The sequence below is a fragment of the Apus apus genome, chromosome Z, assembly GCF_020740795.1.
Source record: "Apus apus isolate bApuApu2 chromosome Z, bApuApu2.pri.cur, whole genome shotgun sequence".
Lineage (NCBI taxonomy): Eukaryota > Metazoa > Chordata > Aves > Apodiformes > Apodidae > Apus > Apus apus.
Genome location: NC_067312.1, coordinates 21,670,775 through 21,696,532, shown reverse-complemented (window position 1 = coordinate 21,696,532; position 25,758 = coordinate 21,670,775). Strand labels below are relative to the sequence as shown.

General features: G+C 43.0%; 3 protein-coding genes across 9 annotated transcripts in view; 1 reads left to right on the top strand and 2 right to left on the bottom strand.

The window, feature by feature from the left end:
- Nucleotides 1-2,287, bottom strand: part of IPO11 (importin 11) — a 97,750-nt gene extending 95,463 nt beyond the window's left edge. The window contains exons 1-2 of one of the 2 annotated variants that reach the window (XM_051642571.1): nucleotides 2,194-2,287; nucleotides 1,678-1,733 (exon numbers count right to left, since the gene is read on the bottom strand). The gene's annotated coding sequence lies outside the window, so the exon portion shown is untranslated. Of the gene's footprint in view, nucleotides 1-1,677; nucleotides 1,754-2,193 lie in introns of both variants that reach the window. The other variant, XM_051642572.1, reaches the window with a different exon arrangement.
- Nucleotides 2,288-6,241: 3,954 nt separating this feature from the next.
- On the top strand, nucleotides 6,242-14,503 carry DIMT1 (DIM1 rRNA methyltransferase and ribosome maturation factor). Of its 2 annotated transcripts, XM_051642218.1 has the most exons (12): nucleotides 6,242-6,381; nucleotides 6,641-6,714; nucleotides 7,065-7,151; nucleotides 7,533-7,594; nucleotides 7,707-7,800; nucleotides 7,891-7,940; nucleotides 8,719-8,842; nucleotides 8,954-9,046; nucleotides 9,794-9,858; nucleotides 11,192-11,255; nucleotides 11,758-11,864; nucleotides 12,622-14,503. In XM_051642218.1, exons 1-12 carry the CDS (start codon nucleotides 6,321-6,323, stop codon nucleotides 12,662-12,664), a joined length of 924 nt encoding a protein of 307 aa, XP_051498178.1. In that variant the 5' UTR covers nucleotides 6,242-6,320; the 3' UTR covers nucleotides 12,665-14,503. The 2 variants fall into 2 exon arrangements, with proteins under 2 accessions (XP_051498178.1, XP_051498179.1); XM_051642219.1 differs by lacking the exon at nucleotides 6,641-6,714 and having other exon boundaries at nucleotides 6,290-6,381.
- A 254-nt stretch (nucleotides 14,504-14,757) lies between these two features.
- Nucleotides 14,758-25,758, bottom strand: part of KIF2A (kinesin family member 2A) — a 57,268-nt gene continuing 46,267 nt past the window's right edge. For 2 of the 5 annotated variants that reach the window (XM_051642212.1, XM_051642214.1), the window contains exons 17-21: nucleotides 23,734-23,847; nucleotides 22,097-22,247; nucleotides 20,093-20,194; nucleotides 18,305-18,440; nucleotides 14,758-16,520 (exon numbers count right to left, since the gene is read on the bottom strand). In XM_051642212.1, the coding sequence (XP_051498172.1) occupies nucleotides 16,435-16,520; nucleotides 18,305-18,440; nucleotides 20,093-20,194; nucleotides 22,097-22,247; nucleotides 23,734-23,847 (589 nt within the window). In that variant the 3' untranslated portion in view covers nucleotides 14,758-16,434. The remainder of the gene's footprint in view (nucleotides 16,521-18,304; nucleotides 18,441-20,092; nucleotides 20,195-22,096; nucleotides 22,248-23,733; nucleotides 23,848-25,758) is intronic. The other 3 variants (XM_051642215.1, XM_051642216.1, XM_051642213.1) reach the window with 2 other exon arrangements.

Sequence of the window (25,758 nt, the reverse complement as noted above, 5' to 3'; positions counted from 1 at the left end):
AAGAAAATAAAAACTACTTCAAATCACCTTCACAGCACCGAACTTGAATTTGCGGTTCAATCTACCTACATCTAAGTTAAGCTGTTGTGACAAAAAGGTATAGTTACCAAAATATGTAGTACAACCTTCTTGTCTCTCCCTGCACCTCTTAAGTACCTGAAGGTGGAAAAACTAAGGAAAATGCAGTTTTTTGTTTGGATCAAGCTTCCCTGTTGTTTCCACACCACACTGGCAGGCAGGCAAATGTGCTAGGCATAAAAAAGCAGGCAGAACAGATGCAGGCAGCTTCTTAACTGTGCAGTGGACACGGTAGTTATACCAATCTCTTCAGCTTTACATAAACTTTCCCATGAGTCTCTTCTCAAACATTATAGTATTTCCACTAAACAGCAAAACCTGAGGAACTACCCATATCCTGGTTATTCAAGGTACTACTTAAACTCCTAATTACTACAGTAATGATCACAATCACTACAGTGATTAATGTTAGTCTTTACCAATAATTTTCAAAAACCAAAGTAATTTAAGTAATTTAACAAGGCTGTCTACACTTTGCCCAATTTAAGCCACACTCAAGAAGACAAGTAAAAATGTCTAAGCAGGAAAGAAGTACTGTTTTTTTTTTTTTTCCCATCCTGCTACTGACAGAAAGAGGAACAGAATTTCTACAAATTTATTTCTACAAAAAGGTGACACGGGTCTGGAAAAATCAGCATGATAAAGACACAAAGGATAAAAGCACAAAGACCAAAGAGAAACACAGGATTTAAGGATAGCAATGAGGTAGGCTAATGATAATATTACAGGAAGTTAAGTTAGATTACATTTTAAATACTGAGAATAGCTTTTCAGGTTAAATGGAAAACACTAAACTGACAAAAAACTAACAGAAAAAACAGGCAGTAAAAAAGTGAGTGGGACTATGCCAAGGATTTGCTTGGATGTAACTCACAGGAAAGTGTCATAGGATTCAGTACTGATGACACAGAAAAAGCCAAACAGACACAGAGACAATAAAAGGCTATTTGTCATGTTTAACAGTAAGCTTATATGATGGTCAATCTCAGAGGACTGATCTCATTCCTTTGACCGCTTTGTAGTTCATCTCATTTTAACAGATTTTCAAAAACGTATGACAGAAAACACTTTATAACACACTAGTGTCCAACAGCTGAAACAGAAAAGCAAGTTTCAGTCTGCCCTCATACTCTGAAATGGCATAAATTATTTCAGTTTAAACAGTTAAAAACTGCTTCCGATGACATTTTCAAAATCTTATATACAAAGCCTGGATAGCAAAAACTTTTATTAGGTCATGCACACATCCAGTACTAAACGCCCTTCTGTAGACTGGTACAACAAAAGAAAAATAGAAGAAAAGCAGGGGACAATGAAAAGTATTGTGTTAAATGAATCTAAGGAACCAAAACCCATGGAAAACACTGTATGTAAAGACTGAGGTAGTTCTCACATATGACGAATGTAAATTTGCAAGGCACAGCACATACATTAGACAACACTTCATCCACGAGACACGGGAAGCAAGGTGCATAGAAGCAGCAGAAAGACGCAGTATCAGTGCCGTGTTTATGGCCAAATTCTTACATGTTACACAGGTTGCTGGCTTCTAAGGCAACAACCTGGAGAAATTACTCACCACAGCTGCACTGGCCCTACCTTTGATTTAGCGAAGAATCTGCTTTACAGTAAAACTTCAACTGCTGCTCTTCAACCTGTAGAGGAAATTAACCACCTTTAATAAAGGTCAACAGCTGCCCTTTTCCTACCAACAACAAGTTCTCTGCAGCTTAATGCCCTGCATTCTTCCGATCCCTTGCCGGCAGCTCCACCCGACTGAAAGCAGTCCCAAGGAGCGAAAGGAAGCAGGTCCCCGGCACTGGGCAACCGCGCTGTTCCGAGCCCGAGAAGGCGCCGTGTCCTTGCCTAACACCAGCTACCGCTCAGCTCCCCCCCTCCTCGGCCGGCTGCAGCAGCCGGGACACGCAGGGCCGCAGCCACCGGACCGGCTCCGTCCCCCGCTCTCCGCCGAGGCCGCGCTCCCCGTCTCCCCGGCCCGCTCTCCCGCCAGGCCGCGGCGCCCGCCCCGCCGCCCGCCGCCCGCTCCCGGCACCGCCCGGCCCGCCCGGCACGACGCAGGGGGCGCCGGGGCCGGGGCGGCGCGCGCGGGCTCACCCCTGGCGGCGCGCGCGGCGGGCCTGGCACGCGGGACCCCCGCCTCTTCCGAAGCTCGCGCCACGAGCCGGGACCAGCGGCGGCCGCTGCGGCACCCCGCCCCCGCCCCGGCGCGCGACGTGACGTCAGCGCGCGGCGACGCGCGGCCGGGAGAAAGGGGCCGCCGCGTGCGCCTGGCGCCGCAGGGGGCGGGGCCTGCGGGGCTGGGGCGGGGCGCGCGCGGGCGGCGGCGGCGGGAGGGGCCGGGGGGGCTGGGAGCGGGGGGGGGGGGGTGTCTGGGGTGAGGGTGTCTGGGGGTGTCTGGGGGGGTAGGGGTGTGGGGGGGTGTCTGGGGGGGCTGGGGGTGGGTGTCTGGGGTGGGGGGATGGGGGTGTCTGGGGGGGGGTGTGGGGGGATGGGGGTGGGTGTCTGGGGTGGGGGGGGTGGGGGTGTCTAGGGGGTGTGGGGGTGTCTGGGGGGGAGGGTTGTGGGGGGGTGGGGGTCTCTGGGGTGGGTGTGTGGGGGGCTGAGGGTGTCTGGGTGGGTGGGGGTGGGGGTGGGTGCGGGTGGGGCTGGGTATCCCGTGGTGGGGGGGGTGTGTGTCCCGTGGAGGCTGCGTCCCGTGGGGGGCTGCGGGCTCCGGGGCTGTCTCCCTGCTGCTGCTCTGCGGCTTGGAATGGCGGCACCGCCAGCCTTCCCTCGCGGCCCTGCGGGCGGGTGCTCCGCGTCCCGGCGGGGCAGCGGCTCCCGGGGAGCTCGGTGTGCGAAGGGCTGAAACTGAGGAAGGTGCCAACTTCTGGTCGTTTTACTTGCGTGCTGCGTGGCTGTTCTGAACAGCTGTGGCAGCGGGGAGAAGGGCGTCGAAATTTGCTTACTGCGAGTTTCATACACCTACTGTGTAGGGCATAAGTATTCATACGTACATTTTATATTAAGGTGTCCATTGTTAAGTAACTTAATTTGTTTACTTGAGGCAGTAGCAAAGGTTGACCAAGTGCCGGGTGCCGGCCTGAGCCCCGGGTGGGCGAGGGGCCGGCGTGTGCAGGTGCAGCCCCCCGGCTGGGCTGAACACTCTCCTAGGTAAGCAAAACCAGCCCATCCCCTCTAAAGGCAAGGGAAGAGGGCTGAGCAAGAGATCCCTTTGGCTTAACTGAGCTCCTGAGTCTGCTCAGAACCAAAAAGGAAATGTACCAGAGGTGGAAAAGTGGAACATTACCAGTTGAAAATTACAGTGGCATTGCCAGGGTATGCAGAGATGCAGTTAGGAAAGCCAAAGCTCAGCTTGAGCTGACACTGGCCAGAGATGTCAAAAACTTCAAGAAAGGGTTCTACATTAACCACCGGCACAGGCGTAATATTGGCCCACTGGTGTGTCAACTGTCACAGGAGCTTAACCTGTACAAATCAATGGGTCTGGATGCCATCCACCCTAGGGTGCTGAGAGAGCCAGCTGATGTAATTGCAAAGCCCCTCTCCATAATCTTTGACAAGTCATGGAGATCAGGGGATGTCCCTGAGGACTGAAGGAGGGCTAATGCCTCACTTCAGTCCCTGGGAAAATCATGGAGCAAATCCTCCTGGAGACTGTTAGAAGTCAATTGAAGCACATGATTGGGAAAAGCCAACATGGATTTACCAGGGGCAAATCGTGCTTGACAAACCTGATCACCACCTACGACAAAGTGACCTGCTCGGCTGATGCAGGATGAGCAGTGGACATTGTCTGCTTGGACCTCTCCAAGGCTTTTGACACAGTTCCCCACAGCTTCCTTCTGGAGAAACTGACTCGTTGCAGCCTTGACAAGTGGCCTGTGCAGTGGTTGGGGAACGGGCTGACAGACCATACCCAGAGGGTGACAGTAAATAGTTCCTCCTCAAACTGGAAACCGGTCACAAGTGGGGTCCCCCAGGGATCAATATTGGGCCCAGTGCTGTTTAACATCTGTCCCGATCCAAGTGGGTCAGGGCCCTATCAGGATGTTTCTGACACTAGCCTTAACTAATTCAAGCGGGCTCCCGCTGGAACTGTACAAGCAATTTACTGAGTGTACGAGTGGGTTTGCCCCAATTTGGAGCTGGAATCGCACGATCAGGTGTTCAAAGGTAAGTGCAGCCACTATAGATTACGTCACGTTGGCCAAATTAGAATTTATTAATTAAATGGTTTATTGCAAATTAAGGAATATGAAGCAAGTGAGGATAAAGTAAACAATTTGGAGAGAAAATGGAAAATGGATTAGGGGGGCGTACTGGGTAAGTGTTCTAGTTTGCACCAATACGCTCCAATGGAGGTACTACCCGGAAAGAGGGAACATGTAGATTGAAAGTACACGCACCGGATAGAGTAGGAATGTTGTTATGCCCGACACGGTTTCCCCCCTCAGGGTCGACGCTGTGCGTGTAGGTTTAGGTGATTTACACAGGGAAAACAAAGAGCGAGAAGATCAGATTTGTCATTTGGCTTGCAAGCCCCTAGGAACAAGGATGACTTGAGAGCAGTCCTTGCTGCGCCATCCTGGCGGGCTGTACTGGTACAGGAGCTGGACGAGCAGACTCGGCGACAACTGAGCAGAGATTTGCTGCCAGCAGCTGTGACAGCTGTTTTGGGAGTTCTGGACTGGAGCTAGGCACTGAGATAACAACTGCCTTGGCTCTGCTTGGTCCTGTGATTACAGCTCAGAAGAGTGATCCGAGCTCAGTTGTGATTCCCCGTGAGTCTCGACCCGTGGCCATGCCTTTTGGTGTCGCCCTCTGGGAGAGCTGCTCTCCTTTGCTTCTTCACCTGCAGCTGTGCTCTCCCTTTCACCTGTCTTCTCCACAGACCAATCAGTGTAGTCGCAAGGAGCCGATGGGGTTTAGGTGAGTTTAGTTTGCAACAATGTTGCTCTTTCCGACATTTACATCTGTCCATCAGGAGGCTTCTTTGCCCTTGAGCTGTGTGCCCTCTGTGCCTCCTTCACTTAATCACTCAGTCTATGAGAGGCATATTTTTATTCAGGAGACACGTTCTCCACAACAGCTTCATAAGTGACCTGGATGTTGGGATCAAGAGCACTCTGATGAAATTTGCTGGTGACACCAAGATGAGTGAAGAGGTTGATACTCCAGAAGGGAGAGCCACCCTCCAGGATGACCTGGACAGACTGGAGGAGTCGGCTAGTGGGAGCCATGTGAAGTTCAACAGAGAGAAGTGCAAGGTCTTGTACCTGGGAACACCTAACCCAGGAGCACAGTTCAGACTGGGATCCACCTGGCTGGAGAGCAGCCCTGTGGAAAGGGACCTGGGGGTCTTGGTGGATAACAGGCTTAACATGAGTAAAGCAAGCCAACAGGTTGCTGGGCTGCATCAACAAGGGCATCACCAGCAGAGATACAGAAGTTATCATCCCTCTCTGCTCAGCCCTGGTCAGACCACACCTGGAATGTTCAGTTTTGGTCCCTGCTCTACAAAAAGGAAGGGTCAGGCTGGAGAGGATCTAGAGAAGGGCCAGAAGGATGATCAGAGGACTGGAGGACCTGCCCTATGAGGAGAGGCTGAGAAAATTGGATTTATTGAAAAAAGAAGGCTTTGGGGCAACCTTATTACCATGTTCCTATACTTAAAGGGTGGCTACCATCCAGATGGAGACTCCCTGTTTAAAAGGAGCCACATGGAAAAGACAAGGGGTAGTGGGCACAAGTTGCTGCTGTGGAGATTCCGATTGGACACAAGTGGTAAATGTTTCACCATGAGGACAATCCAACATTGGAACAGTCTCCCAAGGGAAGTGGTAGATTCCCCCACATTGGACAGTTCAAAGTCTCGGCTTGACAGGGTGCTGAGCCACCTCATATAAACTATAGCAGTACCTGGAAAGGTCGGACCAGATGATCCTTGAGGTCCCTTCCAACCTGCCATTCTGTGACTCTACGAAAACAAACGCTCCTTTCCTCTTCCCCCTCGCTGCCTGCCGTCCCTCCGCCCTCCTGCCTTCCCACCGCGCCCCCCGCGCTGGTCGCCGCCCTCCCGGCCGTGCCCCTCCGGCCCGCAGGGGGCGCTGCGGCCGCCGAGCGCTGCCCCGCCCCCCGCGCAGGCGGGCCCGGCCGCGGGGCCGGGCGGGAGGCGCCGTCCCGCGCCGCACGTGCGCGGGGCCGCCGTGCGGGCCGCCATGCCCAAGGTGCGGGCCGGGAAGCGGCCGCGGCTGGAGCGCCGGGAAGGCCGCGCCAGCGGTGAGTGCGGGCCGGGCTGAGCGGCGGGGCCCTGGGAAGGGAGGCCGGGGCTGGGCCTGCCGCCGGGGCGCGGCCCGCGCTCGCCCGGGCGCGGGGGGACCGCTCGGTGCCGCCCGCGGCCCCGGCGGGGCCCGGAGGGAGGGCAGCGCCCCGCAGAGAGCGCGGGTTGAGCGGGGAGCCGCGGGAACGCACCGGAGCGTTTGTTGCGGCCTTCCCGCGGGCGCGCCTGGGGCGGGGGTGACGCCGATCTCTGCCCTAGGCATCCTCTTCAACACCGGCGCCGGGCAGCACATCCTGAAGAATCCTCTCGTGGTCAACAGCATCATCGAGAAGGTGGCGGGGCCGGGGGGCAGCGCCCGGGGGCGGCGGGGGCCGGCGGGAACGGGGCTGGGCGCTGCGGGCCGGCATGGCGGGCGGCACCGCACCCGCACCGCACCCGCACCGCCCCGGCGCGGGGAGGGACCTCCTGAGGGGCCTCGGGTCTGGCTCTGGTTCTTCTGGGTGCTCGTCCGGGACAGCCTTGTTCTCACCGTTTCCCTCTAGTCCTTTTCCAAGCTTCTGTTCACGCTCCTTTGCCAACTGATTCCGGCTTTTTACTGAGCTGCGTTTGCCTTTTTAAAACTAAATGTTCGCTTGAAATCGGTTCTAGAAAAAAAAATGAGTGAAGTGCCGTTTGCTCGTAGGCTGCCCTGCGACGTACAGATGTCATTCTGGAAGTGGGCCCCGGAACCGGTAACCTGACAGTAAAGATGTTGGAGAAAGTCAAAAAAGTAAGCGAGAGTTTCCGCATCACCACCATCCTGAGCTCTGACCACACTGTGGCTGTGGCAAACAAGGATCTACATCTGCTTGATTCAAATAAATAGAACTGCACTATGGGCATTTCTCTTAACGTTTATATAACTCCAGTCAATTTGTTGCTATTCATAGGAATCTTGCATAGTTTTGTCAAACTATATTGCTGTTATCCCTTTATGAGGTAAGGCTTGTGTGTTTTTTGGGAAGGGTGAAAGGTGTATAGACTAATAGGGAATTTTTAAGAATTATTCAAACCTGTAGGAATAGTACAGGTTTGGGGTTTTTTTACAACTGAAATTTTAATCCCAGTTAGGAATTGTATAAAAGTTGCAAATACTATCTTTTGCTTTCAGGTGATTGCTTGTGAAATTGACCCCAGACTTGTTGGTGAACTTCAGAAGAGAGTCCAGGGCACGTAAGTATCAACTGTGGAAATAGTGAGGACTTAAAAAGAAGTGGAGTTGCTTTGGCAAAAACGTTGGCAACACGCTTCTCTAAGGGTAACTGTTTTGTGTATTTTCCCTCAGGTGTCTGGCAAACAAACTTGAAATCAAGGTTGGAGATATCCTGAAAACAGACTTGCCATTCTTTGATGCATGTGTGGCTAACTTGCCTTACCAGGTATGGGCTAAACAACATAACAAAACTTTTTTCCATTTTAAATGATAACAGCCCAAAAGTTAACACTAATGCTATTACTCTTTTTCTCAGATTTCTTCACCTTTTGTTTTCAAGTTGTTGCTTCATAGACCTTTTTTCAGGTATGTGGAAGAACAGAGCTCTGTCTTACCTGGTAGAGGAAAATTAGTTTTAAAAATAGTCTGAAGTAATTTTTTTTTTTGAAAGTATTTCTGTAGCATGAATCGTGCAGAGCCTGGAAATAAGTTTATGTTACTGTGTTAAGCACAAGGAGAAAATTTAGTCTTGGTATCAGTGAATGTCCAGCTGATATAAATGGGAGTTGCATCTTTAGACTAGTAGTATAACTAACTGTTATTCCAGAGATAAGTAGGACATTGTTGGCATTTCAAATGCCTTCCTACCTGAGAATGGAAGGGTGGAAAGGGTAGGATTGAAGCCAGTACACTTCCTGTTGTCTGGTCTAAAAATGTAACTACCCAAGTACTTCTTTGTGTTGTTAAATGTGTCAGCAGTTCTTGATTTCTCTCACTGAAGTGCTAATGTTAGTGACATGACTGGTCCATTTTTGGAGCCAGGAAGTTTGGATTTGAAGGACACATCACAGACTTATTAAAAACGTTTGTTACAGTCAGGCACAAAACTCTATAACTAGCCTGTTTCTTTGATGCTGATCCATTTAGCAGTATAAAAAAAATCAATTCCTAGCATAGCTTTAAGGTGATTTAGATGGTTTTACCAAGTTTTTTGGGTTTGTTTTTAAACACATTCTGAGCTAATTAAGGCAGAGCTTCTTTATGACAAACTTTTACTGCTTCTAAACACTGAGGCAATATTAATTGGCTTTTGACATAAAAACTGATTACTTAGAATTCATTTTCTCATTTCTGTTGTTCCCAGGTGTGCAATACTTATGTTTCAAAGGGAATTTGCACTTCGTTTGGTTGCAAAACCAGGAACTAAACTATACTGCAGGCTCTCTATTAATACTCAGTTGTTAGCTCGAGTGGACCACCTCATGAAGGTATGTCTGTCTGCATAAGCTAACACAGCTATCAAAGATAGAAGAGTATTTCTTGGAATGTGAGGATTTCCTGCTTATTCATACAGCTGCCTGGCTTCTCCCAACTAACAGGTTGGAAAGAACAACTTCAGGCCCCCTCCCAAAGTTGAATCCAGTGTTGTCAGAATAGAGCCAAAGAACCCACCGCCACCTATCAACTTCCAGGTAATTGTCATACACTCTACTAACAATATAATGTACTAGTGATAGTACTTAATTTCATTTTTCTTTTACTCACTACTCAGTTCTCTGCTCTTTTTAACACTTAAGTACCAGATACTAATTGGCATTTACATAATTCCAAAATACTTACTCCTCTACTGTTCATATGTATGTTAGGATAGTACCTGCACTTGCCACGAGCAATTCAGATGCAGCATTGTTCATAGTGTTTCTGACAAGACTGAGGTGCCATCTCCATGTCAGTTGGAGAACTGCTAGTAATCATGTCCCTTTCATCGTGGTTTATGTCTCCGAAGAATCTGTTCTGGCTGATGACTTAGTTGGTTATGATCAAAGGAGTATCTACAAGAAGCCTTACCTTCAGATGAGTATCTAGAAGACAGATGTTACAAGATACTATTCTTGAAGTTAATTTTTAAAATGCTTTGATCTTCAAGACTGTTTCAGCCTTGCCCAGTGTTAGCTGGATTGTCTTAAAAGATCTGCCTTCCCAGCATCTAAGATCTGGCCAATAGTGCCTAGGCATGAAAAAGAGCAATTAAAAGGTTTTTGTGGGTGATGTATTTTCTCCTGTTTGTATTGCTTTGTCGAAGACAGAACTGGTTTTGTATTGTTCAGAAAGATATTTTCTGAAGTGTTTGTGTGTTCAATATGGTTGTGAAATTGTCACTAGTGACTGTGTAGTAGCTGTGTTTTCCTTTTTGTAAATTCTGAAATTTTTTATTTCAGGAGTGGGATGGTCTGGTGAGGATAGCCTTTGTTAGGAAAAACAAGACCCTCTCTGCAGCATTTAAGTAAGTAACTGCTATTAAAGGAAATATTTCCAAAGTTTGAGAGCCCATCCAGTTAATAATTTCTTTTGTGCAAATGCATACTGTTACATACGTTTCAGCACAGTGTGGGATAGTGTCCAAGTGGAGGCAGGTGACAAGTGGCATTCCTCGAGTCAGTATTGGGACCAGTGCTATGTAACATCTTTGGAGACATGGACAGTGGGATTGAGTGTATCCTCAGCAAGTTTGCTGATAACAACAAAGTATATTGTGTGGTTGACAACCTAGAGGGAAGGGAGACCATCCAGAGGGACCTTGAGGTGGGCCAGTGCCAACCTCATGAAGTCCAGCAAGGCCAAGTACAGGGTCCTTCACCTGGGTCACAGAATTACCAAGGCTGGAAAAGACCTTTACGATCATCAAGTCCAGCCTATGACCACCACCACCACATTGGCTGGACCATGGCACTAAGTGCCACATCCAGCCTTTCCTTGAACAAAGGGTCGGCACAACCCCAGGCACAAATACAGGCTGGGGGAAGAATGGCTGGAGAGCAGTCCTGAGGAGGAGGACTTGTGGGTGGTGGTAGGTGAGAAGCTCAACATGAGCCGCCAGTGTGTGCTCGCACTCCCACCTGGAGTTCTGTGTACAGCTCTGGAGCCCTCAGCACAGGAAAGACATGGAGCTGTTGGAGAGGGTCCAGAGAAAGGCCATGAAGATGATCAAAGGGCTGGAGCACCTCTGCAGTGAAGGCAGGCTGAGAGAGTTGGGGCTGTTCAGCCTGGAGAAGGCTCTGGGGAGATGTTATAGCACCTTCCAGTGCCTGAAGGGGCTACGGGAAAGCTGGGGAGGGGCTTTTCACCAGAGAGGGCAGTGATAGGACAAAGGGTAATGATTGTAAACTGAAAGGGGTTAGATGGAGGTTAGACATCAGGAAGAAATTCTTCACCATGAGGGTAGTAAGGCACTGGAACAGGTTGCCTAGGGAGGTTGTGGAAGCCCCCTCCCTGGAGGTGTTCAGAGCCATGTTGGATGAGGTTTTGTGCAGTCTGGTCTAGTGTGGGGTGTCCCTGCTCATAGCAGGGAGGAAGGAACATGAGGATCTTTAAGGTCCCTTCCAGCCTTAACCATCCTGTGATTCTGTAGACTACAGTAGAGGATTTATGCTGATGTCACAGGCTTTTTCCTCTAGAAGAAAACAAGGCAAAGGCAGCTGTTTAAAAAGAACAGCTCTGTGTAGACTCTTAAGTTTTTTATAGTAAATATTAGCAGCCAATGAAGTGAAAAAAACTAGTTAAAGCTTGGTTCTAAACTTGTATTCTAAACTCTCATTCTAAACTTATATTTCTTTCAGGTCAAGTGCTGTAGAGCAGTTGCTGGATCATAATTACCGAATTCATTGTTCCTTACATAATACAGTAAGTTCCTTTTTAATATATTAAATTCTGTTTCTGTGTATTGTGACCTACATACTGACTTTTTATAAATAAAAAAAAATGAACACTGAAAACCTTAACATGATACAGTTTTTTCCAAGAGTTTGAGGGAGGAAAAAACCCTTTTCTTAGAGAAAAATCTGAAAAGGTCACTACAATCAGTCAAAAAGCTGAAAGCTGAGTATGTTAGTAATACAGTGGTGGTACATGCCACAAGGACTTACTAGTAATCTAGTAAGAATCTAATACAATTTTGTGTCTGCTTAGCAATACTGTTGTGATTCATAGATAGGGAATGAGCTGAAGGATGAAAATTCAGATAAAAGAACAGGAAAAGCCAATAACTCATACAAGAAAAAATACAACTAATTTCTACCACTTGAAACAAGAACTACACCAAAAGCAGGAAGAGAACAGGCGAGTTAAATTAATCTTTCTATGCTATGAATAGAAAATGAATTTATGTCTTAATTTCCATTGACAGGAGATTCCTGAAAACTTCAAAATTGCAGAGAAAATACAGACGATCCTAAAAAATACAGGTTATTCTGAAAAACGAGCCCGTTCAATGGATATAGATGATTTCATTAGGTATTTTTTCTTCTCTTTATGCCTTCCTTTTATGCTTCTTCAAGTTCTACTTTCGTCTGTACCTGTGTAGCACAAATCAGTATTGGGTCACACAGGAACAGTATTAACGCTGCCTTTCTCTCAATAACAGACACTCCTTGCTTCCAGTCCTCAACATAAACTAACAGTTAAATCCTATATATGTTTTAACTTACAGAGAAGCAACTAGCTAGAGATCCTTATTTCTCTTACTTGTGTACTAGAGCCTTCTATATCTCCACTAAAAATTGCTTTAATAATGGAATTAGTTATTATATCATTTCCCTCAAGACTTACACAGTCCTTCTCTATCTCTCTGTCTTGAGGATTAGGCTGTAGTCTATAGCATAACTTGAAAATTTGAGTAATTAACTGCTATATTCTGCTTTTACTTCTGGTCAGTTAATTTAAGTGGCAACATGATTCATCTCTTTATACAAGGTAAAAATTCCTATTTTGCAGTGTGACAATTAATACAGTTACTGCTTTTTAAAGAAATGTTATAAACCTGGTGGGATGCAGTATAATTAACTGCACTGAATATGCACCTGCATTTGTAAAATAGCAACTTTGATCCTAACTAGTTTAAGATTTGTTACAATTCTTTATGGCAGTCCAACAGTGATGGCTGCTTTCATGCCATTTATGCATATTCTTTGCCAGCCAGTGTGTCTTAGAAATGCCCTAAGCTTAAGTGTAAATCAACAGAAATTGTAACATAAATATTTCATCCTTTCAGATTGCTGCATGGCTTCAATTCAGAAGGCATCCATTTCTCATAGACTCTGCTAGAAGAATGAAGTTCTGTATTTCATCACCAAAGTCTTACCTAAGCCAGAGTGACTGCAGTGAGACATGCTCTTCTCACAGAAGCAGTAACAGAATACAGCTTACACACTCTGGTTCTTATTAAAACTTTACATGCCATTTCATCACAGATAGTAGGCGAGAACCTGCTGCTCTGTATTTTAAAAACAGTAAATTCTTTCACAGCTGAAGTCATGTGCTGGACTTCCACATGACTGTATTTTCAAGTTTAACTGTAATCTGTGTTCTCTGCTCATGGACTTGATCTCAGTATATTCTTGCACAATATTTAACAGTACAGCCCATAAGCCTGGTCTGGGCAACAAAACTAAAGTTGTAGTCCTTCCATTTGTTTGGGATTATTGTTTGTTTCTTTGTTTGAAAGTTATTTAAACACTTTCTTTTGATTTGAAGTGCCTATCTTCCAGTTGTCCAGTGGTACCTGCCTGCATTCCAAGTCTGTTAATAATCTGCATCTCTTGGAGAAATGCCAGTAGCTCTCAGAAACAAGAGCATTTATCTTGTGGGCTTGGTTATCATTTACAAAAATATTATGAAGGTACCTGAAACTATCAGTGTCATCTCCTTTACCCCCTCCTTATTGCCATCAAATTACTCCAGGCACCAGCAGGAAACTTCCAAGGGCCGGTGCTTATAAGCAGAGACAGAACGGGTTTTTTTGTCAATGTAAATCAAAGCAGCTGTTTTTTAAAGAAAAATACTTCACCCTTCAAGGCAAGGAGGAGATTTAGCATAGATCAAAGCTTTCAGTGAGTCTTGAGAGCAATGCATGCCTGTGTCCTGACAGAAAGACTTACTGAAATGTCTTTATATAGTTTGGATTTTTTATATATTTGTTACGAAGGACAAGCCAGAATTTTCCAAAGGAGGTTTGCATTAACTCTGCGTAGCAGCTGTCAGAAGAAAAATCCACATTAGGCTGTTTTATGATTCAGGAATTCATAACTATTAACTCTGTAGCATCCTGCAGGGGTGAAGGCATGACTGTGTATTAAATACCGCAAGTCATTTTTTTCATGTACAGTGTGTCCCTTTCTGTAAGATCACAGTAAGCAGAGGGGAGGCAAATTAACAAAACCTTTTCTAAGATAAAACTTAATTTTACATGCATCCATTTTAAGTTCTTTAAAAGTCATTGATTCAGAAGCGTACAAAAATACAGACTTGAATTTGCAGTTATCATGAAAGATTATCTTGGAAATGAACTAATTTATTTTAAAATTTAGTAATTTAATAATTCCAGTGTTGCTTCACTGTGCACAACCAATTAGTGAGGTAAGTAGCCACAGCAATACCCTTAGATTAGTAAAGAAGGAACAAGTGCTGGAGCATTCCTAAATGCTTTTGTTTTGCAGATAGGAATTGGAGAGAAGCTTGTCTGAGCCCTGTTGAAGTATTTCCAGCCTCACAGCAGTGGGCAGCAGGAATTTGTCATAGCCTTACCAGTTTATCTTGATTCTCACTGCTTCTGTATCAGCGTAGCTCTGATTTCACAGCAGGCTGTCTCACAGACTGCTCCTCCCCAATGCCCCCCGCCCCTTCTACACAGGTAGCAGTATCTGCTACCTGACTAGACTGTCCTCTTTTGTACCCACTGTAAACCACAGCCTGGTTGCAGCTCTAGTCTTGCATGGAGGAATAATGGGGAAGCCAGTGTTTCTGATATAGGATATCTCAATCTTTGGAGGCTTTTTAGAAGCTCAGATTTCTCTAGACCAACTTCAAAGAAATGTTTTGGTATGATACAGTAACTGAAACTACTGTGCTAATAAAGGTTGCTGCCTTCTGTTGAATGGTTTTTTGTTACAACTGATGGATGACCTTAAAAAATGCTCAGAAAAAATGTGTGATGCTTCTTTTAAGACCTACTGCAAAACTAAAGACAGCGTTCTGGGGAGCATCTTCCCATATGACAAATTTGTACAGAAGAGTTAGTGGCAGAAGTAAACATGCATTCTGAAATAAGAGGCCTTTTTAAAGTGTAACTCCCGCACGCTTACAAAGTGAAACCCTCCCCAAAGCACAACAGAACTGTCATAGAAGTAAATTCTCATCTATAATTCATTTAATACTTTATTTTATTAAACACATTATGTAAAATCTACATAGTTTTCATGTTTACACACAGGAGGATTTTCTTTAACCATAATGCAACAAGAGATTCCCATAGCCTACCTTGCTATGGGAGATACAAACATTAAACACTACAAGAATTTCTGGCTCATATAACTCTTTTCATTGCCTTCCCTTTATTCTCTCCCAGCCTGGCACAAATAAACAGGCATGTATTCCAGAAGTAATTTTTCTACAGTTCCAAGGGAAGGCCTGCTGATAAAAACTCCTGGAAATGGAGAGAACTCCTAGAGAGGTCTACAATTCTTCATTTGAAAAGAAGTTCTTACATGAAAGGTCAATGTTTTTTGGATATTGACTTGCAAAAATCGCATGTGCCACCACCTAAAAAGTGCTGATATATACAGCGCCATTTGTGAGAACTCAGGTATTTCTGATATTTCTCTTAGCGCTTGGCAGAGGTATTAAGTAAAATCCCCAAATTATGCAATTTCACTCCACTTTTCAGCTGCTGGCACTGTACAAAAGGAAAAATAGGTATTACCTACTTTTTAAAGCAACAGATCTACTCAAACTACCTGCAAACTACCGTTAATGTACATGTAAGTTTGTCATGCATTAAAAGCCAAATTTTAACAGTATGTGAAAGGCCAATATGTATGTATTTAAGCTGGTTCCCTGATCTTTGACAGTTATCCCATCACAGAGGTCAGATTCTACCTTTACTCTGACAGTATTTTCATACCAAACCACATACTGTACATCCGCATTGTCCTAAGATACAACTCTCCTCAGTACTTAAAACAGTATCATTTCTTATACATCAACTAATTTATATTTTTGTGGGTTGTTTTTTTTTTTTTGTTCTGGTTATTTTTTTTAATAACAGAAAAATGTTAAAATTACATAACCACTCTTTATGGTATTCAATTCAATCTAGATTTCAGCTTTTTTACAAGGAGGATGGAATGTCCAGCTGTTTGTCTACAACAGCTCTTGCAGTTCCTGTTCAAATGATATGGCACATCCTGTGTAATGAAGTCTCAAAACACATTAAAATGTACACACTGAAAGTAATTTATATTGACAAATAAGGAATGTTGTTCATTAAGGCTGTGCTTCAGAAAGGGGATGCTTAGGGTTAAGTAGCCTTCGTCAAGGCACAGAATGGGAAGAGGTGAGCACAGCTCTCTGAAGGAGTTAGATACAACCACTAGTGAGGTGTGCATGCAAGCAAACACAATTTAAAACTGCACAACTGGTCTCTGTAACAAAACTGAACATAGGCAAAAGGAAATACTGTGACTTTTTAATGGGCACAGTTTTACTTCATTATCAAAAAACATGGCAAATATTCCCAAACATAAAATTCACAATTTGAATAAATGAAATTTTTTAAACAAAGTGCTTCACAGATCTGAACCCTGCATGGTTGTGCTGTCTGGTCTAGAAGCATTTTGTAGACATCATAGGAGCATTTCACACAAAACTAAAAATGTAATTCAGGTGAATGAGAAACAGGACATTTCCACAGACATTTTTACTTCTTTACACTTTCAAGTAGTTCAGTTCTTACGGCCACTGGGTTTTGTAACAAATGTGTGCTACAGCAGTACAGGTTTGTGGATTCCTTTAGCAGCAAAGGCCCATTTCAAAGGGCACGTGGTCTTTTCAGGTTGATCTGTTTACTGGCCTGTTCTTCCTCTTGCAGAGCTGCCCGGAAAGATTTCACTTTATCTTTAACAAAAAAGAGAGAACAAGTACTGATGTGCCTGTGCTCAACACAGATCTTGAAACAAGCCCTGATGCTTCACATCCCAGCTCTAATACACATCAAAGAATATCCCTCTGCAAATACAGCTGATGCTACAAACTACAAGAGGATTGAAATAAACTCAGTACTCACCACACACACAAGCTGCTTAGAAACTTAGTCCTTTCTTAGATGCTAACCCCCGTCTCTAGGCAAGATAGGTTTGGAAACTGCACAACTGCATTCCCAGCATGCAACCTGTTCACACTTAAATTCTGCTGCTAACTTACAGAGTACAAGGACAAACACCTCATACATCCTTATATTTTCCAGCACCTTCCAAGCCATCCTTGGGGGCATACAGAATTTTATTTAGTGTACCATCAGTCACTTCTGTACATTCTTAAACCCAGCAGAGCAAATCATACTCCCCCCATATTTCTATTAATGTGAAAAGCATTTGTGATTAAATTTTTTAAGTTATTCACTGTGAATAGTAAATGCATCACTCATTTGTTTCATCATAACTATAGAGAGAATGGGAGAAACCTGAGAAAGGAAGTGTGGCATCCTTTCATATTTCTATTCCTGTCCCCTTTAATTCCCCAGTCATCTACCCAAGAACAAGAAGGAAACCAAAATGACAACATAAAGATGTCAGTCCGGAGTGACAGGAATAAAAATTGTGCTCTCAGCAGAACACAGAAGACTGGGAGAAAGAATCTTTGATTTAACTGTTCTTCATTCTATAAAGCTCTACGTACATTGTGTTGCCTTTAAAGATACAAAAATCTCTTAGATAGACTTCACCTCCAGTACCTTGTTTCAAAAGCACAATCTAGTAAGTTTTCAATGAACAGTTTCACCTAAACTGTGTTTTTTCACTGCTGGTATCTCAAATTGTCTTCTGAAGAGGAAGCCATCATCCATAAAAAGCAAAGGAATGTAACTCCAAGTCTTTGCCAAAGTATATTGGTGCCAATGCATGCTTACAAGGCTAGCAGGCCACATCTGATTTGCTTGATGTATTCTAACTTACAGTAGATACTCAGACTGAGTAAAAAGTACGATTTTATCTTACAAGGAGTTTCCTAACACAGATCAAAATAACTCCATCCTCTTCCCCCAACTTCATCCTTTAATTTTTACCAGCATAGCATATCTCTGGGACCCACAGTGTAACAAAAACTAAAATAAAAAAATTAATCTCAAAAAGTTCATTTTAGAAGACAAGTGGACAAGTCAATATTGGGCACAAAGTTTGTTTTTCAACAAAGAGAGGTTTACAAAACTCAGACAGAAAGGCTGCTGAAATAAGCCAACAACCGAGCTACTCAGGGCTCGATGGCCCTCTTAAGCACAGTCTTAAAAATGACAGCAGGCACCCTGCTACACTACAAAATGCAGCCGAGTTCCTACTACTTTTTCCTCATTAAATTACCTTCTTCTTTCATACAGTTGATCTGGATTTTCTTTTTCTTTTTTTATTGTTTTGGAACAAAGGAAAAGAAAATGAAAGCTGCAGGATCAGGTTTATACCTGCTGGAGGTAAAGCAGAGATTTTCTTTTTAAACTAGGATGAACTGAGCACAGCATGAATTTCTTAGGCAGCAGAATGAATGTTCCTTCCACAGGACACTGCAGGGCAGCATAATGGGAAAAAAGGACCCTAAAACTCACTTTTTTTCTCTCCTCATTACTGCAAGTCCCTATGGCATTGAAAATAAACTGCTAGTAATGAATGCAAAAGTGATTAGAAGCAATATACCTCTAAGTTCAGTCAGGATATCAATTTTTTGCTCTAGAATTGCTTCAAGTTGGGTAGAATAAGAATCCACATCATAGTCTACTTCTTCTGTCATCTCAAGAAGAGCTTTTTCTTCTTCCAGCCATCTAATAGATTCCTAGATTAAAAATCAAACAAACAAACAACTAAATATATTAGCAAAGTTCCAAAACAAGTTTCAAGACACAAAAACTCAACTTGAACTTTTCTCAAGCTGACCACACTTTTACCATCTAGTCACCTCAATGTAACATTTAAATCCCAAAATGAAAACATATTTCTAATTCAGCAAAATTGTGTGTTTTCAACATTGTTTCTTAATTCCAGTGGTCATAAAAGCAACAGGTAAACCCCAACTACTCTAGTTCCATTCAAATTAAGAACATGAGGTGGTTGCAAAGCTAAGACACATAGAACAGAACTATGTCACAGTCATGTCCCTGCAGGCAGGTATCAAACTTTGAAGTCAGGCTTCAATTTTAATATGGACTGGTTGTCCATATATGACTAAAATCATAGTGTCTTACTGCAGTCAAGGAGCAAAGATAATTCTGTCCATAATCAATGTCAGTTTTGAGAGAAGCTGTATAAAAGAAGAGCTATTTATAGCTCACTATTGCATGAGCTAATTCCCTAGATATACGAGTACTGTAAAGTTTGGTTAAAGCAGCTCTTAGGCCTCTTTGCATTCCTAATATCAAAAAGAAAGAGAAAGCCAGACAGACACACAGAGGCAATAACATCTTAAACTAATGCAGCTTGTCTCTCCAGAAGTCGCAAGCATTGGGACACAGCTAAGCCATATGACTTTTATACTTCCTGTGTTTTACTTCAGGGCTAAAGTTTTATAATAACTAAATCTCTATATCTCTTGTAAAATGTGTTATTTAGCATCCTTCTGCAATATGAACACACATCAATGTTCCACTAAGTTGGATACCAAGACTGAAGAGATGTGTGCACGCCCCTACAGGTTTAATGCTCTGCTGTTCTCTTGCAGCAGAGGTGCCAGACAGCCTGCCTAAAGGCTGCAAGGTTATCAACAGAAGCAACTCATATGTCCTTCTGAAAACTAGTAATTCATTACTACAACTTATTTTGTGAATGTAAACAGCTCCATGGCACTGACCAGGATTACACTGCATGGACAATATTCCTTTCCAAGACCCTGACCAACAGCAAGTAAAACCTTTATGTGTCCTGTACAAAGAAGCAAATAGCCCATTAGAAATGTGTGTCTCTTCTGGATCTCAGTATCTGAGAGGGAGATGTCACAGAAGTATACTCAGATGAGATACTTGGAGGGAATACTGCAGTATCTTAGAGGGAGATGACCAAACAGAAATGGTGCTGATACGAGACATTACTATTAATTACCAGCTCTGGCACAGGAATATTAGCATAAATGAGGACATGAAACTGGTAATTTCAAACTTGCTGCAACTAGAAAAAAGAACACAGTCACCAATGCTGAAAACAGACTAGAAAAGAAAATGTAGGAATGTTTGTTGAGAACAAAAGGAAAATTTTACTACATTTCTGGCATGATACAGAAATATGCTTCTCTTTCATCATGGGGACAAAGATTAGTGGTCATGGGATCTGCCCGTTTGTTTGCTACAGCAGGCTTAGCATCATGAAACAACTTAGAAATCTCTGACAGCAATGGAATGACCAGATGATATCCTGCATCTTCAAAAGTATGCACTTGCATCAGGAAAACCTGGATTCCTGGATTAGGAGAAAATAAAATAGAGCTATAACTTTTACCTGGAAGACAGCTCTGTGGTCTTCTACTACTTGCTCTTCCATTTCTACCATTTGTGACACAGCTTCATGGAAAGTAAACAATTGAGGAGAAAATTCCTCTTCCTAAAAACAAGAGTTAAGCTTGTTAGTCTGGAATGAACTGTGGCTACAAGAAATACACTGATTGTGAACCATCTCATTACAAAACACAAAAAGAAATATGCAGAAGATCGAGCCTGTCAAAAATAGAATATAATACTTCCAATGAGAAAATCTCCAGAAACGAACAGAGAGGGCAATAAGTGCAAAATGTTCACAGAATTAAATTTAACTTATATTCACTAAAAGTCTCCAGCCATTAATCCTACTGTATATGGGAAAATGGAGTATTCCACATTAAACAAATTAAAATAGAAGGAAGAGGAAGTCACATAGGAAGAATGCTAACTTCCCCTAAGTTTCAATGCCTACAGAAAACTGTTTCTTCTTCCAGGGCTTTTTGTTGTGCCTGTGACAATAGACAGAAAACAACTTACAGAAGAAAAAAAAAAAAAAAAAAGGATAACAGAAATTACATTAAATAAGTTTCAGGAAATAAAAATTAAATTAATCCTTTGAAAAACATGTAAAATAAATGTAAAGTGAGAAATCTAAAATGTACATAGTGATTAACACATTAGAAGAATGCACGAGATAGATTTACAAACTGGGGCAAAGAATGCTTCTTTAGAAATTAACAATTAAAAGGGAAAGCACTAGGTAGTTTGTAATTAATGTTTTAGCAAGACAATATAGTTCCTTATACAATGCCTTTGAAATATTTTTAAATGTATCATATAGCTTAATTTAATTCCACATGAACAATGAAAAAGTATTCAATGACAGGATATCTGGCTGGAAGCACTATCCAGTGGGAAGCTCTAGGAGCCACTAGCATGTTCTTATAAGAGTCCTGGAAGAAAAGCCAGTTACTAAAAAGAGAAATGCAGCAGTCACCATGAAGAGGTGTCAGAAAAGGCACAGTCTTGCAAAACAATAATTCAGAATAATAAGGATTTTTCTTTTCTATATTTCATTGGCATTTTCACAAATCGTTTTAATCCCTGTTGAACATTTAAGGAACCAGGACTAGAGGCGATAATCAGCAATAAGGGGAAAATGCCCTTTAGAGATGCCTCTCAGCACCAGAATACTGCAGCCCAGGAAGACATGCTGGGAACATGATGTGGCTCTCTCCCAGACAGGGCACTGGGGGTCTACTCCATGCAAATCAAGATGTTGGGAAAAGGAATGATCGGTACTCAGACTTCTTAAACACAGAGAAAGGCAAACTCACTTGAAATGGGTCTTGCATGCAGGGGAAATAATGCTCAGAAAAGCAGGCGTGTTAAATAAAACAGATGACTGTCCCAGGATACTTCTAACTGCCTAAAAAATTATGGAGCTATGCTGGAAAAAGGCCAAGCTTTTTTCAGTGATGTCCAGTGGTAGGACAAGGGGCAGTGGGTGCAAACTGGAACACAGGAGGTTCCATGTAAACAGCAGAAAAATCTTCTTTCCTGTGAGAGTGACAGAGCACTGGAACAGGCTGCCCAGAGAGGTTGTGGAGTCTCCTTCGCTGGAGGCGTTCAAAACCCGCCTGGACACGTTCCTGTGTGATGTGCTCTGGGTGACCCTGCTCTGGCAGGGGGGTTGGACTGGATGATTTTTCGAGGTCCCTTCCAACCCATAAGATTCAGTGATTCTCTGGAAAAGCACAGACTAAAAAACACCAGAGCCTAGAACAGCCCTGCCTAGACAGCAAGGGAGATAAAGAACAGTAAAACATTCTCCTCTGACTCTTCAAGGAACATTTTGGGGTTTTTTGTATGGGAATGAACATAATACCCTAAGTGAAAAGGTGAAGAGGCATGATGTATTTAGTTAATGATCTTGCTCACAAGCTACAAATACACATTACTCTGGATTTGTTCTGTCACTGTATTTATCACCATCTCTTTCCATGTTATGCTGTAAACCACTCACATTTTGCTCACAAAGCAGTTTGAGATCATCTCTCTGAGGAGAGCTCCCCACCGCCCACTGTGTCTCCAAGTCATCAATCTGATTGGAAGCATGGTGTATAGTGGGACGGCTGTCTCCTGTGGCACTAGGGTCAACTGTCAGCTCCTTCACCCTATGAGCAGAAAATTTCATTTTAAAATTAGTAACTTTCTGTGCAAAAGCGTCAGATCCAAAAAAAAAAAGTTCTATGGGTTTATGGGCAATTAATTACTTTAATAAGGATGATGATGTCATCTTCACAAATTTAATGTCCTCTCAGTGACAAAAATATGTTAAGTCTTACTCTTAAAAAGCATGGACCATTGAATTTCAACTACATGAAGGTGGATTACAGTCCATCTTCTAGAAACAGGCATTTTCTGATTAAAACGTACCTGCAGGGAGCCTACAGGAAAGCTGAGGAGGGACTTTTATAAGGGCATATAGGGATAGGTCAAGGGGTAATGGTTTTAAACTGGAAGAGGGGAGACTTAGATTAGACATTAGAAGGAAATTCCTCTCTCTGAGAGTGGTGAGACACTGGAACAGATTGCCTGGGAAGTTGTGGATGCCCCCTCCCTGGAAGTGTTTAAGGCCAAGGTTGAACAGGGCTCTGAGCAACCTGGTCTAGTGGGAGGTGTCCCTGTCCACAGCAGGAGGGTTAAAACTAGATGCTCTTTGAGGTCCCTTCCAACCCAAGCCATTCTGTGATTCTAAGATACTCATTAACAGTGAAGACAGCAAAAATCTCCAAACCTTCAATATTTACTCCTTAACAATGAGTAGTATCTGATAGAAAAGCTCCTTCTGCACTCTAAACCTGACCATCTTGCTTTTTCTGTGCACACAACTGCACTTTAAAAATGTTAGTCAATCACTGCTCCACTAGCAGTTCTAAGCAAATCCACCAAGAATTCTGAAGAAAATAGTAATTTGCTATCAAGTATCTCAGAGAATGAATAGATCCAAAGCTGAAAATATCTTCTAAAATGTTAGGCTCTTGCAGCATGAAAACAGTTTAAAAGATTGGTAATGATTCTGTAAAAAAAATAAAAAATCACACTTAAAATCAAGTTTATTAAATGGACACATCAGTGTAGTAAGTTTTACAACACATTATTCATTTTTTTTAAAGGGAAAACCTTTTTCTTTTTCCAAGTAGTACTTATTTACTACAATAGAAACTGTTTTCATTCATCTTCAGAGCAATGAAAAGTTGTAAAAACACGTATATATGAAAATTGTTCAGTTTGTTTGTTGGGGTTTTTTGTGTTTTGTTTTGTTTTGTTTTTTTCAATTAGATATATTAAAATCACCCTAAACACATACTTGTCAGATTTGGTCCACTAAATGTACAAAGGTGACATCACCATGTGTATTTTTTTTAATGTATGAAGGGAACTAGCAAGCCTGGATACAGAGTGTGGATATTTAAGGAGGGTGAACACAATACTGGGGAAATGATTGCAGATCATGCAGAACCATCACCTGCCAAACAAAATGAAAAAAAAGCTATGTGTGACTCAAGGCAAGGAGACTAATGAAAGGTTGGTTTGTAAAATTACATAGCCAAAAATAAAACTTAAAAATAAAGATTCCATGTACAGAATGAAGTAGACCTGGTGATTGAAGGAGAAAAGTCGTCATACTCATAGGAAGGAGATAGATCAGAGCGACTGCCACTACCCTGTGAGAAGGGAATGTCCGAAGGACTAATTCCAAATTCCTTTACTCTGCAGCAGCAAAATACAGCAGCAAATTAAAAGAAAATGTTCTCATAAACACAGTTAAAATGATAACTCTTTGTTAGCATACTTCTTCAACAGTTTAACCATCAAATTTTTTTATATCAAAAAACAAGTGTGCCAACACATTTAAACCTTCTGCAGACAGAGTTAGAGATCTGTAACAAAAGTGAACAAAACCAGTGCTGCTAGTTTAGCAGGGAACCATACTACCTGTGCTCTCAGAAAAGTAATTGCAGCTTTCAGTTTGTGCAGTTAATAAAATTTGCTCTACATTCAATATTCCACTAAATGGCTACTTTTAAAATAACAAATTACTATAGATACGGAACGCTAAATCCTACTCTGCCTTGTCTTCTACTTACTGCACACACCCTGTTGTCCAGCACCTAAAAACTAACTGTACTACAGAAACTATATATTGATAGGAAAAACTAAAATACTACAAAAACACATGCAGCAACTGTAGAGTGACAGGCACGTACTCTGTAACAACATACAAACTTAAACAGCAAAGGGAAGACAGATTTTCAGCATAACTATTTAGTACACTATAAATAGGAGTTTCATTAGTTTTGCTCTGTCCTGCCTCTGGAGTCACTTCAGCAATACATATTCTGTAAGAGTAGAAGATCCCACAAGTCTTGATAGGTGTGCAAAGTTCTTCATTATGTTACTGTAAACAGGGGAGCAGATGCCTCCTTCTCACCAGGAAGGCAATCACACAGACTGGTCCAAGCATGGCAATTTGCTACTAGCGCCCTTGATCCAGACACAGAAACATCTGGATTCAGAGAGCAGCAGGCAGTAAGCTTTCCTAGCAGCACTTTGTGCCCAATTAGTGACTGGCCAGTGAGGCACAGCCAAGCAGGAGCAGACATGGCTCTCTCCTGTCCTTTAGTGGGACAAGCAGGCCACTAGATAGCAGCCTCTTCTGGCCAAACCAGGGTTTCTGATGGCCCAAAGGCTCTTTGTTCTTTGCAGCAAAGCATGGGGAGAATCTTGGGCTTGCAGGTCTGACTGCAGGACCTCATCCCTCCACAGGCATTAAATGAAGAACAGCAGCAGAAGGCACCTTTCACACTCTCTGAAGACAGACAAGAACTTTCAGAGAGCCATACATGTCTCACAGGTGCTGCACCAGCCTCTGGAGGTGCTAATTTATCTAGACTGATTAAAAAATTACTGTTGGGTTAACTGACTTGTTGCTTAGGGGTCTCAGCTATTTGCCTGAAGTTGGGAAGTATAAAATTTCATATATACCTATGAAAAAGACTGGCAACTGCATGCAATTCCACCAAGAGGATGAAAAAAACCCCACATTGCACATAGGTATTTCAGCTAACACACCAGGGAATCATGAATACCAACTATCCTTAATTTAGAGATGGTGACTCTACAGCACAGGCAAAACTAATAGGGGCATCTCCCACAAGTCCTTGCAATCCACATTATCCCATGTAATAGACGATATAAAAAGAAGAAATAGCCTCAGGTTCTTCCAGGGGAGCTTTACATTGAGTAGTAGGAAAAAACCCTTTACTGAAAGAGTTGTCAGGCACTGGAACAGGCTGCCCAGGGAAGTGGTGGGGGTCACCATCCGTAGGAGTATTTAAAAGACTTAGGAACATGGTTTAGTGGTGGACTTGGCAGTGCTGGGTTAACGGTTGGATTCGATGATCTTAATGGTCTTTTCCAAACAAAATGATTCTATTATTCTATCCAATATGGGTAACAGCTTCAATGCAGTTTCTATTCGTTCTATTGTAATGGTTCTTATTAAATGGGAGCCTGGATCAGTCACTTGGTTTTAATTTTATTAAGAAATGCAAGCAAGATAAAATTATTTAAGTAGCTAAAATACAACAACAGCATTCCAAATGTCAGTGGTCAGCAGCT